Source organism: Terrapene carolina, unplaced genomic scaffold, assembly GCF_002925995.2.
Source record: "Terrapene carolina triunguis isolate 2854851 unplaced genomic scaffold, T_m_triunguis-2.0 Scaffold51777, whole genome shotgun sequence".
Classification (NCBI taxonomy): domain Eukaryota; kingdom Metazoa; phylum Chordata; order Testudines; family Emydidae; genus Terrapene; species Terrapene triunguis.
In genome coordinates, this window is record NW_020716128.1 from 1 (window position 1) to 13502 (window position 13502).

The window sequence follows — 13502 nt, forward strand, 5'->3', positions numbered from 1 at the left end:
GGTTGGCATAGGTGAATCCCTCAGTGCTGGGGTCGGGCTCCTGGGGCAGGGAGGGGAGAGAGACACCCGTGTCGGGGTGTGTGTGTGTTAGAGTGACCAGATGTCCTGATTTTATAGGGAGAGTCCCAATATTTGGGGCTTTTTTTTTTATATGGGCTCCTATTATGCCCCACCCCCATCCCAATTTTTCACACTTGCTCACTGGTCACCCTAGTGTGTATGTGCGTGTGCCAACACCAACACACACAGACCAAACCATTCTGATCCCAGCCACGAGGGGGCAGAGATGCCCCCCACAACCCCCCCCCCCCCTTCCCAGATGTTCTGACATGGTCTGTCCTGTCCAGCACGGCGCTCTGGAGAGCTGCTCTTGCCTCACCCCTATCCAGGGAATCCAGCAACACCCCCCCACACACACACCCACTCCAGCTTAGGAGAGCAACTGTAAATAAATGGGACAAGGGGTGGGGGGTAATAGGCACCTATATAAGAAAAAGTCCCCAAAACCGGGACTGTCCCTTTAAAAACGGGACATGTGGTCACCCTACTCCAGCCCCCAGCAACGTAACAACGACGTTAAGTGAGGAGTTACTGTATTGCTGAGCTTGCCTGGACAGTAACTACCATTGGCTGAATTAAACCCACTTCAATTTACATTCCTGGAGCACCAGGATCTGGAGTTAGAACGTCCAAGGCACTAGGCCAGAACCCCACCGCTCTACGGTCCCTTCACGGCTTCTCTGTTCTTAGGCTGGTTTGTTGTGTCTTGAGCCATCCCCTTGCGCCGTCTCTGTTTGCTGCTCTGAGTTCCAGCTCAGATACCTGCAGCGATTTCTCCAGGCGATGGGTCGGCTTCTCAACTGGACTACTGTCCCTCCGCTGCTTTATCTAGAGTCCCTTTGCTCTCAGGCAGTTTCTTCCTGTCGCTGCACCTGAAGGTGCTGGGCGGACGTTTTGTCCGTACTATTTGCTTTACTGTCGCTCCAGCTCACTTCCTCCTCATTTCTTCAGCCCGTTTCCCTTTGCTCACAGCTGGTTCCGTCACGTTTCATTCGTGCTTTACTTTTCTAACAATTGCTTTGGTAACTTAGAGACTCTTTTTTCTTCGTGTTTCACTGCCCGGTTCGGCCTGTATCTTTCCCCCTCATGCCTCTGTCTTTCCTCTGTCTGCCTCCTCCTGTTCCTGCCATCTCTGTCCCGTCTCAACGGGACTTTCTCCCTGCCAGCTCTGTGCCTGGCGCCCTTCGATGACACAGCTCAGCCACCGGGTCCCCATCCACTGGCTCCCCGCTCACTGGGTCCCTGCATTTCCTTAACACACACACACACACACACACACACACACTCCCGTACCCCTATATCACATGGGGGGGTGACTGACCGACCCGAACCTCCATGCCCAGCACTCTCTGCCCTCCATGCCTGGCCGGGCCCCTGGGGATGGATCCGCATCTCTTGGTACCTGGTGCCGTGTCTTCCTGAGCCAACACGTGTGTGTGTGGGGGCGGGGGGGAGATAGAGGATCACATGCCTCCTCCCAGATTTTTGCCAGGGTTCACACCAGAACGTAGCCAGGAATAGCTTCAGTTATCTGAGCTGGAACTCAGAACAGCAAACAGAGATGGCACAAGAGGATTTCTCAAGATATAACGAACCATCTTAAGAAGTCTGCCTCTGAACTCAGGACTGTCACGGACTCACATGCCGTGCCCACTCTTGGCCCCGTGTGGTCCGTGGGGGGAACCCCCTTCAGTGAGACAGCCTTTCTTGGGGGCCCACTCTCTCTCGGGGGTTAAGCCCCTCCACCTCCTGGAACCGCAGCTCTCAGAGCCTTAGCACACCTGTTTCTCGTCATGGGCCCCCACAGTGAGTCCACTCGCTCTGGACCCCCGGGGCCTCCACTTACAGAGGGAATAATGCCACCCTGTTCTCTAGCCCAGAGCGACTCTCAGCCAGGGTAAAACAGGAGGGTTTATTGAGTGTCTGAACACAGCACAGGAAACTCTCAGGGCCTCAGGCCTGGCCTCCCTCAGCACAGTACATCTAAGGGTATGTCTACACTACGAGAGTAGTTCGATTTCACTTAAATCGAATATGTGGAATCGATATTACAAAGTCAAACGTGTGTGTCCACACTAAGGACAGTAATTCGACTTTGTGAGTCCACACTAACGGGGCAAGCGTCGACATTGGAAGCGGTGCACTGTGGGAAGCTATCCCACAGTTCCCGCAGTCCCCGCTGCCCATTGGAATTCTGGGTCGAGCCGCCAATGCCTTCTGGGTAAAAAAATGTGTCGAGGGTGCTTTTGGGTAACTGTCGTCATCCGTCCGTCACTACCGCCCTCCCTCCCTCCCTGAAAGCGCCGGCGGGAAATCAGTTCGCGCACTTTTCTGGTCAATAACAGCGCGGACGCCACAGCACTGCGAGCATGGATCCCGCTGCGACCATCGCTGCAGTTGTGGCCGTTCTCAACGCCTCGCAGCTTATCATACACCTTTCCCTGAGGCAGATGCAGAGAAATCAGGAGAGGAGGCTACGGCACCACCGTGAGGGCCTGAAGTCGGAGAGTAGCACAGAGCTGTCAGAAACCACGAGACCCAGCGCCGAGGACATCACGGTGGCAATGGGTCATGTGGATGTTGTGGAACGGCGATTCTGGGCCCGGGAAACAAGCACGGACTGGTGGGACTGCATAGTGCTGCAGGTCTGGGATGAATCCCAGTGGCTGCGAAACTTTCGCATGCGGAAGGGGACTTTCCTTGAACTTTGTGACTTGCTGTCCCCTGCCCTGAAGCGCAATGACGCCCGGATGCGAGCAGCCCTGACTGTCCAGAAGCGAGTGGCCATAGCCCTCTGGAAGCTTGCAACGCCGGACAGCTACCGGTGATCCTCGGGGACCCAGCCTACCCACTAATGCCCTGGCTCATGAAGCCCTATACTGGCGCCCTGGACACTGAAAAAGAACTCTTCAACTACCGGCTGAGCAAGTGCAGAATGGTGGTGGAGTGTGCTTTTGGCCGTCTCAAGGGGAGATGGAGAAGCTTACTGACTCGCTGTGATCTCAGCGAAACCAATATCCCCATTGTTATATCAGCTTGCTGTGTGCTCCACAATCTCTGTGAGAGCAAGGGGGAGACCTTTATGGCGGGGTGGGAGGTTGAGGCAAATAGCCTGGCTTCTGATTACGCCCAGCCAGACAGCCGGGCGATTAGAAGAGCCCAGCGGGACGCGTTGTGCATCCGGGAGGCTTTGAAAGCTAGGTTCCTCAGTGAGCAGGGTAACCTGTGACTATTAACTTTGTTTAAAGAGAAGCTGAACCTGCCCCCGTTTCTTTACCCAGTTAATGTTGACTATCCTCTCCAGCTACATACCCCCTTCACCCCCTTCCCAAAAAATAAAATCTGTTCTGTTTTGTTAATGAACACCGTTGTCTTTATTACTGTTTTTGCGGGAATGTTTTAAACCGGGGATGCAGACTGTGGCGGGGGGCGGGTTTTGTGTTCTGATGCAAATGATGCTTCTAAACTCCCGGAATGACAGGCTCCGCAGTGGTGGACTGGTTGTTTCAACGGAGCCTGCCAGCACTCCTGGGCAGGACTGCGTGTATGTGTCGGATATGTGACTTTCTGGCAGGGGGAGGAGGGTTACAGATCCCCTGCTGCGTGGCTCTGTGATCCAGGATAAGGACCGCTGCATAAGATCTGTAACTGCCCTCCCCCGCCACAAAGTCACAGAGCTACCCCCCCCCCACAGAACATGAAAACCACCTCCCAGACTGACCAGGGCAACTAGTGACTGCACTGTGTATGTGTCCTGATGCTGGACCTGCCCCCGCCTCTGTACCCTGCTAAAGGTGACTGTCCTGTCCAATTACCAAGCCCCTTCCCCCCCCTTCAGACAGACTCTCCTCCAAAAGAAAATCATGGAAACAGTAATTAACAGAAACGAATATTTTATTATGAACCACACATGAAACGAGGGGGGTGAAACTTGCATGGGGGCTTCTGTGAGGTGGGTAGGAAAGGACTTTTCCAATTTTGGGGAATGAGAGCCCAAGACTGCTAGAGCAGTCTGCAGGGGTTGACTGAAAGTTTTAACGGCCCTTGCTGCCCCTCCTTCTTTGGACTTTGGGTGAGGGGGGTGTGGGACTTGGTGGCGGGGGAGGGCGGTTAGAGATAGACCGCAGCGGGGCTCTGTCCTCCTGCCTCGGGTCTTGCAGAACATCCACAAGGCGCCGGAGCGTGTCCGTTTGCTCCCTCATTAGTCCAAGCAGCGTTTGAGTCGCCTGCTGGTCTTCCTGACGCCACCTCTCCTCCCGTTCCATGACTGCTCGGTGCATTTCGGACAAGTTCTCCCTCCACTGTGTCTGCTGGGCTGCCTGGGCTCGGGAGCAGGACATTAGTTCTGAGAACATGTCCTCACGCGTCTTCTTCTTCCTCCGCCTAATCTGCGCTAGCCTCTGGGAGTGTGATGCCAGGCTGGGTTGGGAGACAGTCGCAGATGTGTCTGTGGGAATGGGAAAAAGGGAGTGAATTCCTGAGACAGCTAAATGAAGTTGTGAACAAAGAACATAGTCTTTCGCTGTGAACAAGACCATGCACTGCACCTCTCACATGCGCACTCAGGACAAGGTCGAATTTTCGGACCTCGCCTTCAGTGCCTGGGGTCTTGCAGTGGCGATCTGAGAAGCGGGGCAGGACACCTCAACTTGTGTAGCAGGCAAACATGGTAAGCCGTAGACTTGTGGCTGCTTAAAACTTTAATAGTAGCACTGGCCTCCTTTCACATTGAAAGCAAAGCCAGTCTCTGCTGCCAGCAATCCGGCAAGCATGAACTCTGCCCCTGTGCCACCCCCTCGCGGCTGTCCCAGGGAAATATCCCTGTATGCTGCCCCTCTCCCGCCTCCACCGCGTGGCTGTAAAGCAGTCCCAATACTAACATTCCCCTCCCTAATTCAAAGCAGGGCATCATGAGCGACATCACCCTGATGAGGATCTCGGACAGCAAGAAGGAACGCATGCTTAGGGAAAGCATGCAAAAACCAGGGCCGTATGCCGCCATGCTTTGCCGTGCAATGATCCCTGAGTATTTGATTGTCTCCTGGCGAGGAAACGTCTCGTACCATGGAGGACCCAATAAAATCGCTCTCCCCAGGAACCTGATGACCAGGCTTGAACATTACCTCCAGGAGACCTATGTTGAGATCTCCCATGAGGATTTCGTCTCTATCCCCGGACATATAGACCGGATTTTGGTGTAGCTGCACTGGCAGGGACTAAAGAGTGAAGCGTCTTGGGCAGCAGAATCATGAAAAACCGGACTTTGTTAGATTTTTTTTTAAATAGTTGGGACTAAAAATTTTATCGCCTAAGGCAAAGAAATCATGAAAAACCCATTGTTAATATTATAAATATTCCAGTTCTGTTAAAAATAAAAGTTTAGATGTTTAAATCACTTCAAGAAAAACCCATTGTTAATATTTTAAATATTCCAGTTCTGTTAAAAATAAAAGTTTAGATGTTTAAAGCACTTACTGCTTGATCCTTCCCCTGATTCTGTGTCCGGGGTAACGGCTGGGGACGGTTGGTAGGGGATCTCGGTAAGGGTGATGAAGAGCTCTTGGCTGTCGGGGAAATCAGCGGTACAAGCGCTGTCGACTGCCTCGTCCTCCTCATCTCCTTCCTCATCTTCCCCGTCCGCTAACATGTCCGACGAGGAACCGGCCGCGGACAATATCCCATCCTCAGAGTCCACGGTCACGGGTGGGGTAGTGGTGGCGGCCGCACCTAGAATGGAATGCAGTGCCTGGTAGAAACGGGATGTGTGGGGCTGGGATCCGGAGCATCCGTTTGCCTCTTTGGTTTTTTGGTAGCCTTGTCTCAGCTCCTTGATTTTCACGCGGCACTGCGTTGCATCCCGGCTGTATCCTCTCTCTGCCATGGCTTTAGAGATCTTCTCGTAGATCTTTGCATTCCTTCTTTTGGAGCGCAGCTCTGAAAGCACGGACTCATCGCCCCACACAGCGATGAGATCCAAGACTTCCCGATCAGTCCATGCTGGGGCCCTCTTTCTAGTCTGCGATTGCACGGCCATCTCTGCTGGAGAGCTCTGCATCGTTGCCAGTGCTGCTGAGCTCGCCACGATGTCCAAACAGGAAATGAGATTCAAACTGCCCAGACAGGAAAGGGAATTCAAATTTTCCCGGGGCTTTTCCTGTGTGGCTGGTCAGAGCATCCGAGCTCTGACCGCTGTCCAGAGCGTCAACAGAGTGGTGCACTGTGGGATAGCTCCCGGAGCTATTAGCGTCGATTTCCATCCACACCTAGCCTAATTCGATATGGCCATTTTGAATTTAGCGCTACTCCTCTCGTTGGGGAGGAGTACAGAAATCGATTTTAAGAGCCCTTTATTTCGAACTAAATAGCTTCGTGGTGTGGACGGGTGCAGGGTTAATTCGATGTAACGGCGCCAAATTCGACATAAAAGCCTAGTGTAGACCAGGCCTAAGTCTCTCCTGCATTCAGGTGGGCTCTGCCTGCTCTCTCTCTCCAGTCCCAAGCCCCCCGTGCTTTTCAGCTGAGATTAGGGTTACAGTTGTCTCTGACCAAAACTTTGACTCCACTATGTTTTCTAGAGAAGTTTGCAGCTCCATCAGATGCACAAGCAGCCATTTGACAAGCATTTAACTCTTCTAAGATGTCACAGATGCAGCCAATGTGTCTTCTAAACCTGAACATCTAGAATGCATCTACTGGCCTACCACAGACATCAAGATAACGTACACAATGTCTTAATACTTGATGCCCATTTGCATCGGTGCATTCATCAGCCATGTATGCCCATATTTTGAATATGGTGGGAGAGTTCTTCACTTTTTCAACTGCTGAGTCTTTCACTGTTGCACTGCCTGCTTCTAGAGAGTCAGTTGAGTTTCTTGCAGAAAGATAGCGAGCATTTGCCAGTCTTGTTCGAAACCAATGTCCAACTTCAGGATGAACAAGTGACAATGCACTTAACATTGGCCTCCAGTTTGTAGTGTGTGGTATCTCTTGCTTAAATAGAAAGTATGATGTGACAGCCATGTTAGTTCGCATAAACTGAGTTGTGTCTCCAGCATTCTTAACAGCCTCATTAAGTTCTTCTAAAATTGGCTTTGACCCTTACTGATTTATAAGGCTTTCTGCATTTTGATGCAGTCCGGAGGTACGGTGGTTTGCAGCCTTTTCATATATGTTGCCAGTATTGGCTTAGCTGATCAGTCTGGCAAAAAAAAACTGCATGCAGTTCTGGTCACCCCGTCTCCAAAAAGATAGATTGGAATTGGAAAAGGTACAGAAAAGGGCAACAAAAATGATTAGGGGTATGGAACAGAGTCCATAGGAGGAGAGATTAAAAAGACTGGGACTTTTCAGCTTGGAAAAGATACGACTGAGAGGGGATATGATAGAGGCTTATAAAAACTTGATTGGTGTGGGAAAAAAATGAATGAGGAAGTGTTATTTACCCCTTCACTTAATGCAAGAACCAGGGGTCACCCAATGAAATTAATAGGCAGCAAGTTTAAACCAAACAAAGGAAAGTATTTCTTCACACAACGCACAGTCACCCATGGAACTTTTTGCCAGGGATGTTGTGAAGGCCAAAATCATAACAAAGTTCAAAAAAGAACTAGATACGTTCCTGGAGGATAGGTCCATCAATGGCTATTAGCCAGGATGGGCAGGGATCCAACACCATACTCTGAGTGTCTCTAGCCTCTGTTCAACAGAAATTGGAGTGGACGATAGGGATGGATCGCTCGCTGATTCCCTGTTGTGTTCATCCCCTCTGAAGCACCAGGGAGGGGCTAGTTATTGAGTGCCCGGCCCCCCAGTGCTCTGGGCCCCCCGCAGATGCAGGTGGTGCCCTCCCCATGCTGAGCCCTGCTATGGTCCCGCTCCCCACTGACAGCCCTGAGTAGAGACTGGCCCGGCTGGGCCAGCAAGTGGGACCCCGGCGCCCTCCAGGGGCTGCTCGGTGGGGAGCCCGATATGCCCAGCCAAGGGGCGGCTCCTCTAGCTGGTACCACAGGGGCTGGTGCTGGCAGCATCAGGGCTTCAATCCTGGGGTGCCGCTGTCAGGTCGGGAGCTATTTGGGGGAGAGGCAGGGGTGTTTGGGGACAGGGGGGGATGTGCCGGCATCTCAGCCCCCCAAGGGGAAGGGGAAGCGGCTCGCCCCTGGGGAGATTCTCTTCTCCGCATGGCTGAATCCAGGCTCCTGGGGGTTCAAAGAGATGGTGGGTTAGAGGGGCCTCTGTCGCCCTGGGGGGAGCAGGGGCACAGAAGGGGGGGGGGTCACCTCACCTAGGGCACCTCCCTCGGGCGGCTGTAATAGGCCTCAGCCAGGATAAGCCCCAGGATGAGCAGGACCACGGCGCCCACCGCCAGGTGGGTGATGTTGGCGTGGGTGAAATCCAGGTGCCCCGAGGGGGCTGCTGTGGGGGGAAGGGAAGAGTCACTTGGTGGCTCGGATGGGGAGATCAGCAACTGCCCCGGGAGTGGAGCCCCCAACCCCCCCCCCATCCAGCAGGTCCAGTGCAGCCCCCCTCTGGGGCTCTCCCAGGTGCGGCATCTCTGGAGCCTCCCTGAGGCTGGACCCCTCAGGGAAGGCCGTGTCCTGCTGTCCCTGGGGCTGAGCCTCAGCTTCTCCGGTGAAGGGAGCTCCCAGGTGGATGAACTGCCCCCAAGACACCCAGCACCCCAGTACTTGGCCAGGGGATGGGGACAATCAGAGCCTGAGGGTCTTATTAAGCTGTTTTCAGTTAAGCCTGCAGCTTTTGAGGGACGTGGTTCAGACCTGGGTCTGTGTTTGTAGCAGGCAGGCGTGTCTGGCTCAAGGCCCTGAAGTCCCAAGCTGGCAGGGAAAACAGACTCAGAGGTAGTCTCAGCACATCAGGTGGCAGTACCCAAGGGGGTTTCTGTGATCCAACCCATCACCGGTGGTATGTAATTGTCCCAGGTCCCTGGGTGGGGGCTCGAGCCGGTTTTACATTGTGTTATTGAAAAGGAACCCCTAGATACTGAACCCGGCCCTTGTTGCTGTCAACTCTGACGGGCAGAAGGGTTACATATGAATAAGCCTTTAGATTTTAGATCCTAAAGGATTGGCAACAGCGTGATTTGTGGGTAAGATCTGATTTGTACATTGACCTGGGGCTGGGGCTTGGTCCTTTGGGATCGGGAGAACCTTTCTTCTTTTACTGGGGTATTGGTTTTTATAACAATTCACCCCCATAACGCGTGGCACTGGTGATGATAGTGGGGAACTGGAGTGTCTGAGGGAATTGCTTGTGTGACTTATGGTTAGCCAGTGGGGTGAAACCAAAGTCCTCTCTGTTTGGCTGGTTTGGTTTGCCTTAAAAGTAAAGGGACTCCATTTTGGGGCTGTAACTGCCCTGCGCTAAGCAATCTGTCATGAATTGACACTCTCAGAAGTGTCCCACCAAAGCCAGCATCATTACAGCATCTGAGCCGGGAGCCCTGTTCTCTGAGGGATGAATTGTTCCATTTCTCCCACTCACCTTCTCCCCCCAGCTCCGTCGGGGGCTGATACAGCTGCGGGGACCCAGCTGGGTCGGTTCCCGCTGTGGGATTAAAACGAGCATCGGCTGAGAAGGGAGATGGATGGAACCGAGCACCCAGGCCCGGGTGGGAAGAGGCTGAAATGGTGACACTGGCCGGCCCACAACACGGTGTTTCTTACGGCTTTAATTGTCCGGGCTGGGGGGGGGGGGGATTCAGCGCTGCAGCCCCCGCCGGGTGGGCAGCCCCTGGGCCCCGACTCCTCTGTGCATCCCCAGAGCAGGGGCAGCTGGGGGAGCAACCCCTGGCAAAAGCCCCCCTGCTCTGCAGCTCCCCCTCGGGGCAGGGATCCCCCCTCCCTCAGTCCCAAACCGCCAGCAGCTGCTGCTTCCCCCGATAGTGAACCCCCCCCCCCCCCAGTGGGCCCCAGGGCTCAGGGCAGAGCCTGGCTCTGAGCGTCCCATCAGCACAGAGATCCCCACAGAGGCTGCCTGGGTGCGGGGCTGGGAGCGGGGCTGCTGAGCCGGGCTCCTCACCTGCTACCACCAGCTCCACGGGGTCGCTGGGCTCAGACTGGACAGGCCGGTCTGATTTGGAGCGATAAGAGCAGCGGTAGTTCCCTCCACGTCTCCGGCTCACGTTGCGAATGGGAAACTCAGCCATGTCCCCAGCCGGCTCCACGTCCTGCAGCAGATTCGGGTTTCCATCTTTGTACAGAAGGAACCTCACGTTCTGGTGCCGACCCCGACACCGGATGGTCACGGCTCCCCCCAGGGTGACCCCCTCGCTGGGGCGCAGGGAGATGGAGGGTTTGGGGTAGCTGAGCTCTGCAGTGAGAAGGAGACAGGCTGTGAGACAGACCCCGGCACAGTCACCGCGCCCCATCCTCGCCGTACAGAGACGGGGCCCCTGGGAGAAAACCCAGCCAGAGGAACCTCTCCGAGATCCCAGAGATTCCTGGGAGCTACACCCGAAACTGCCCGAGGACCTAAATCCAGAGCACCCCTCTGTACCCGTCTATCTAATTAATGGGGCACCGCAACCTGGGAGCTGGAATGCCTGAGTTCTACCCCAGCCCCAGTGGGGTCTAGTGGCTAGATTGGGAGAGGGCTGGGAGTCAGAGGTGCTGAGTGCTGCACACAGACAAAAGGTGAAGAAGGATAATTATCCCCCATTCTTCCAAGGGGAAATGGAAGCACAGGCAGGTTCAGTGATACCCCAAGGTTGCCTGGGGGCAGGGATCCCCCCTCCCTCATCCCCCTAGCTCCAGTAGCTGGGGAACCCCACAGTGACTCCGTCCTCGCTCCCTGGCCAGGCATCCCCTCTGCTGAGCCCAGGGTTCAGGGTAGAGCCTGGCTCTGAAGGCTCCATTGTCCAGAGACCCTCTGTGGGTCTGGCAGGCTGTAGGGCTGGGAGTGGGGATGCCAAGCCGGACCTCTCACCTGCTACAACAATCCGCATGGAATCACTGGGATCCGACCAGTTGGGTGGATCTGATCCAGAGTGAGATTGGCAGCTGTAGCTCCCTGAGTCTTCCCGTCTGGCGCTGGGGATGGTGAATTCACCCCCATCCCCATCAGCATCCAGCTCCCGGATTCGGATTCCACCTTTATACAGCAATAGCCTCCTGGCCTCGCACCGACACTGACAGCGGATGGTGACGGCTCCCCCCGGGGCGATCACACTGCTGGGGCTGACGGAGATGGAGGGTCCAGGCACAGGGAGCTCTACGTTCACACACAAACAGGACTGAGATGGGGAGACATAAACCCCTCCCCGTGTGTCTGTAACCTGCCCTTAGTGCCCAGCCCCAGGGACAGCGCTAGGGCTAACAGACACCTCACTGCATCCACAGTCTGTTACTCCTGGGGCAATTCTGCACATCTGTGGACGCGCTAGGGTTGCCAATTTTGGTTGGCTGTATTCCTGGAGATTTCATCACATCACATAATTTTTCATTAAAGATTCATCTTTAATTCCTGGAAATTCCAGGCCAACCGTGGAGGGTTGGCAACTCTAGGATGTGCAGAATTCATTTTTCCCCACAGAATTTTGTTTTTTCCTGCATAAAATATATTCTGCCCAAGAAGTGCTGCAGTTCCACCCTTTGCCCACTGGAGGCCGCTGTGGTGCCAGAGCAGCCAACAGCATGAACGGAGCCGGCTGTTCTGGGGCCACAGTGGCCCCTGGTGGGCAAAAGGCGGAACCGCAGCACTTCTGGGGCAGAATGTATTTTCTGTGGGGAAAAACATTCTCTGCCTGCCCCGTGCTGCAGAATTCCCCCAGGAGCAGAAGTTCATCACAGCACCTGCCGCAGAGCCAGGTTAGGGCAGAGTGGGGCACCCAGGGCTGCTGGGGGGGGTCACAGACTGGGGCTCAGGAGCTAGTGGGGTGACAGCGTTGAGTCTGGGGAGGGGGCAGGGGGGCTGCAGGGACACATGGGGATGGAGGTTGTGGGACAGGGGCTGATGTGCCTGACTGAATGGGAGAGGCTTCAGGTCAGCCAGGGTCTGCATGGAGGAGGCTTCCCAGCTCCCTAACAATCCCCCTGCCTAAAAAAAACCTTCTCCCGCCCACACCCACCACCTTCCAGGTTCACTCCCAGGCTCCTTCCCTCTCCCTCACCTTCTCTGTTACCCCTGACTCCCCCAAGCCTTTCCACTACTTCAGTCGGGTGCAGGAAATACAGTTCTGTCATGCGTGGGTGAATACCCCCATGCGTCTGACGAAGTGGGTTTTCACCCACGAAAGCTTATGTTCCAATGCATCTGTTAGTCTATACGGTGCCACAGGACTCTTTGTTGCTTTTTACAGTTCTGTCGTGTGATTTAAATGAATTTCTCAAGGTTCTATGTTAATATGCCTAGAGAGGAAACTATTTGTCAAAAAAAAATTACCAGAATCTTTTTTTGGGGGCTGGGGTCTGTATAGTTACAGACATACTCGCTGACAGATATTTTGAAATAAATGACCAAAATAATTGAAACTGGCAGGATTATATTGGGTTATTTTGACAAATAAAATATGCAGAATTTTGCTGAATTTTCAGATATTTTGTGTAGAATTCCCCCAGGAGTAGGACTCCACAGGAAACCTGTGGGCTGGGTTCTGACCTCAGCCCCCCGGGGTCAATCTGGAGTCACCCCTGAACGCTATGGGGACAGGGCTGGGTTCTGATCTCAGTCCCCCATGGTCAATACTAGGAGGTTGAACTGAGTTTTGAGGGGAAATTTCTGGGGTCAGCTCCTTTTGTCCCCACCCCCCTCTCCCATCCTTAACATTAAAGTTTCCCCAGGCCCACAGATACAAACTTCCAGACACCCTGCTCCACCCGGCAGCCAGCCAGCAGCCTGGAAAGGAGACGGCTCGTTAGGGTCCAGTTCCCAGAGAACATCCTGGTCTCAGATCTCCACCCCCCCATGGGCACATGCCCTGGCTGTCTCCGATACTCACCAAGGAAGAGGACGGTGAGAGCAGACGCCATGATGGGGCAGCAAGGGGCCCCTCAGCGCTGCCACCAACACCCCAGTGCTGAGCTCCACCAAGCCCCAAATAAGAAACTCAGCCGGTCACTTCAGCTACAGGAAACCGACGATGTCTCATCTCTTCCTGTGTCCATCACACCTTGTCTCTCATCTACCGGCCAAATATAGTGCAGCCAAAATAAGCAGAGGTCTCTGCAAAACTCTGGCAAAGTGCCACGTGTGACCGGTTTGATCACAGAATCCTTGGGAACTGCCCACTGATGTGCCAAGACCACTTCTGCCCCTGCTTTCCCTCTGCCCGCCTGGGACTCCAGCACCGTGTCTTGTTGAGCCAGACACGCCAGTCTGCTCCAACACAGACCCAGGGTCTGAACCAGATGCCCCAAAGCCGCAGACTTAAACTGAAAGCAACTTAGGCTAGGTCTACACTACCCGCCTGAATCGGCGGGTAGAAA

At 54.3% G+C, this 13502-nt stretch overlaps 1 protein-coding gene across 1 annotated transcript; it reads right to left on the reverse strand.

Moving 5' to 3' along the window:
* Positions 1-8344: 8344 nt before the first annotated feature.
* On the reverse strand, positions 8345-13046 carry LOC113405963 (immunoglobulin superfamily member 1-like). Its single transcript, XM_029914472.1, has 5 exons — positions 13016-13046; positions 11005-11289; positions 10099-10389; positions 9562-9648; positions 8345-8475 (listed from the first exon to the last, which is right to left on the reverse strand). Exons 1-5 carry the CDS (start codon positions 13044-13046, stop codon positions 8345-8347), a joined length of 825 nt encoding a protein of 274 aa, XP_029770332.1.
* Positions 13047-13502: the final 456 nt, after the last annotated feature.

Bases quoted from the DNA above. Each gene is read 5' to 3' on its own strand.
- LOC113405963 (XM_029914472.1), bottom strand. From the start codon at position 13,046: ATGGCGTCTGCTCTCACCGTCCTCTTCCTTG. The intron at 11,290-13,015 runs GTGAGTATCGGA...GTGTGAACGTAG, and splicing joins TCTCACCGTCCTCTTCCTTG to AGCTCCCTGTGCCTGGACCC. The intron at 9,649-10,098 runs GTGAGGAGCCCG...CTCCCTTCTCAG, and splicing joins CGTGGAGCTGGTGGTAGCAG to CCGATGCTCGTTTTAATCCC.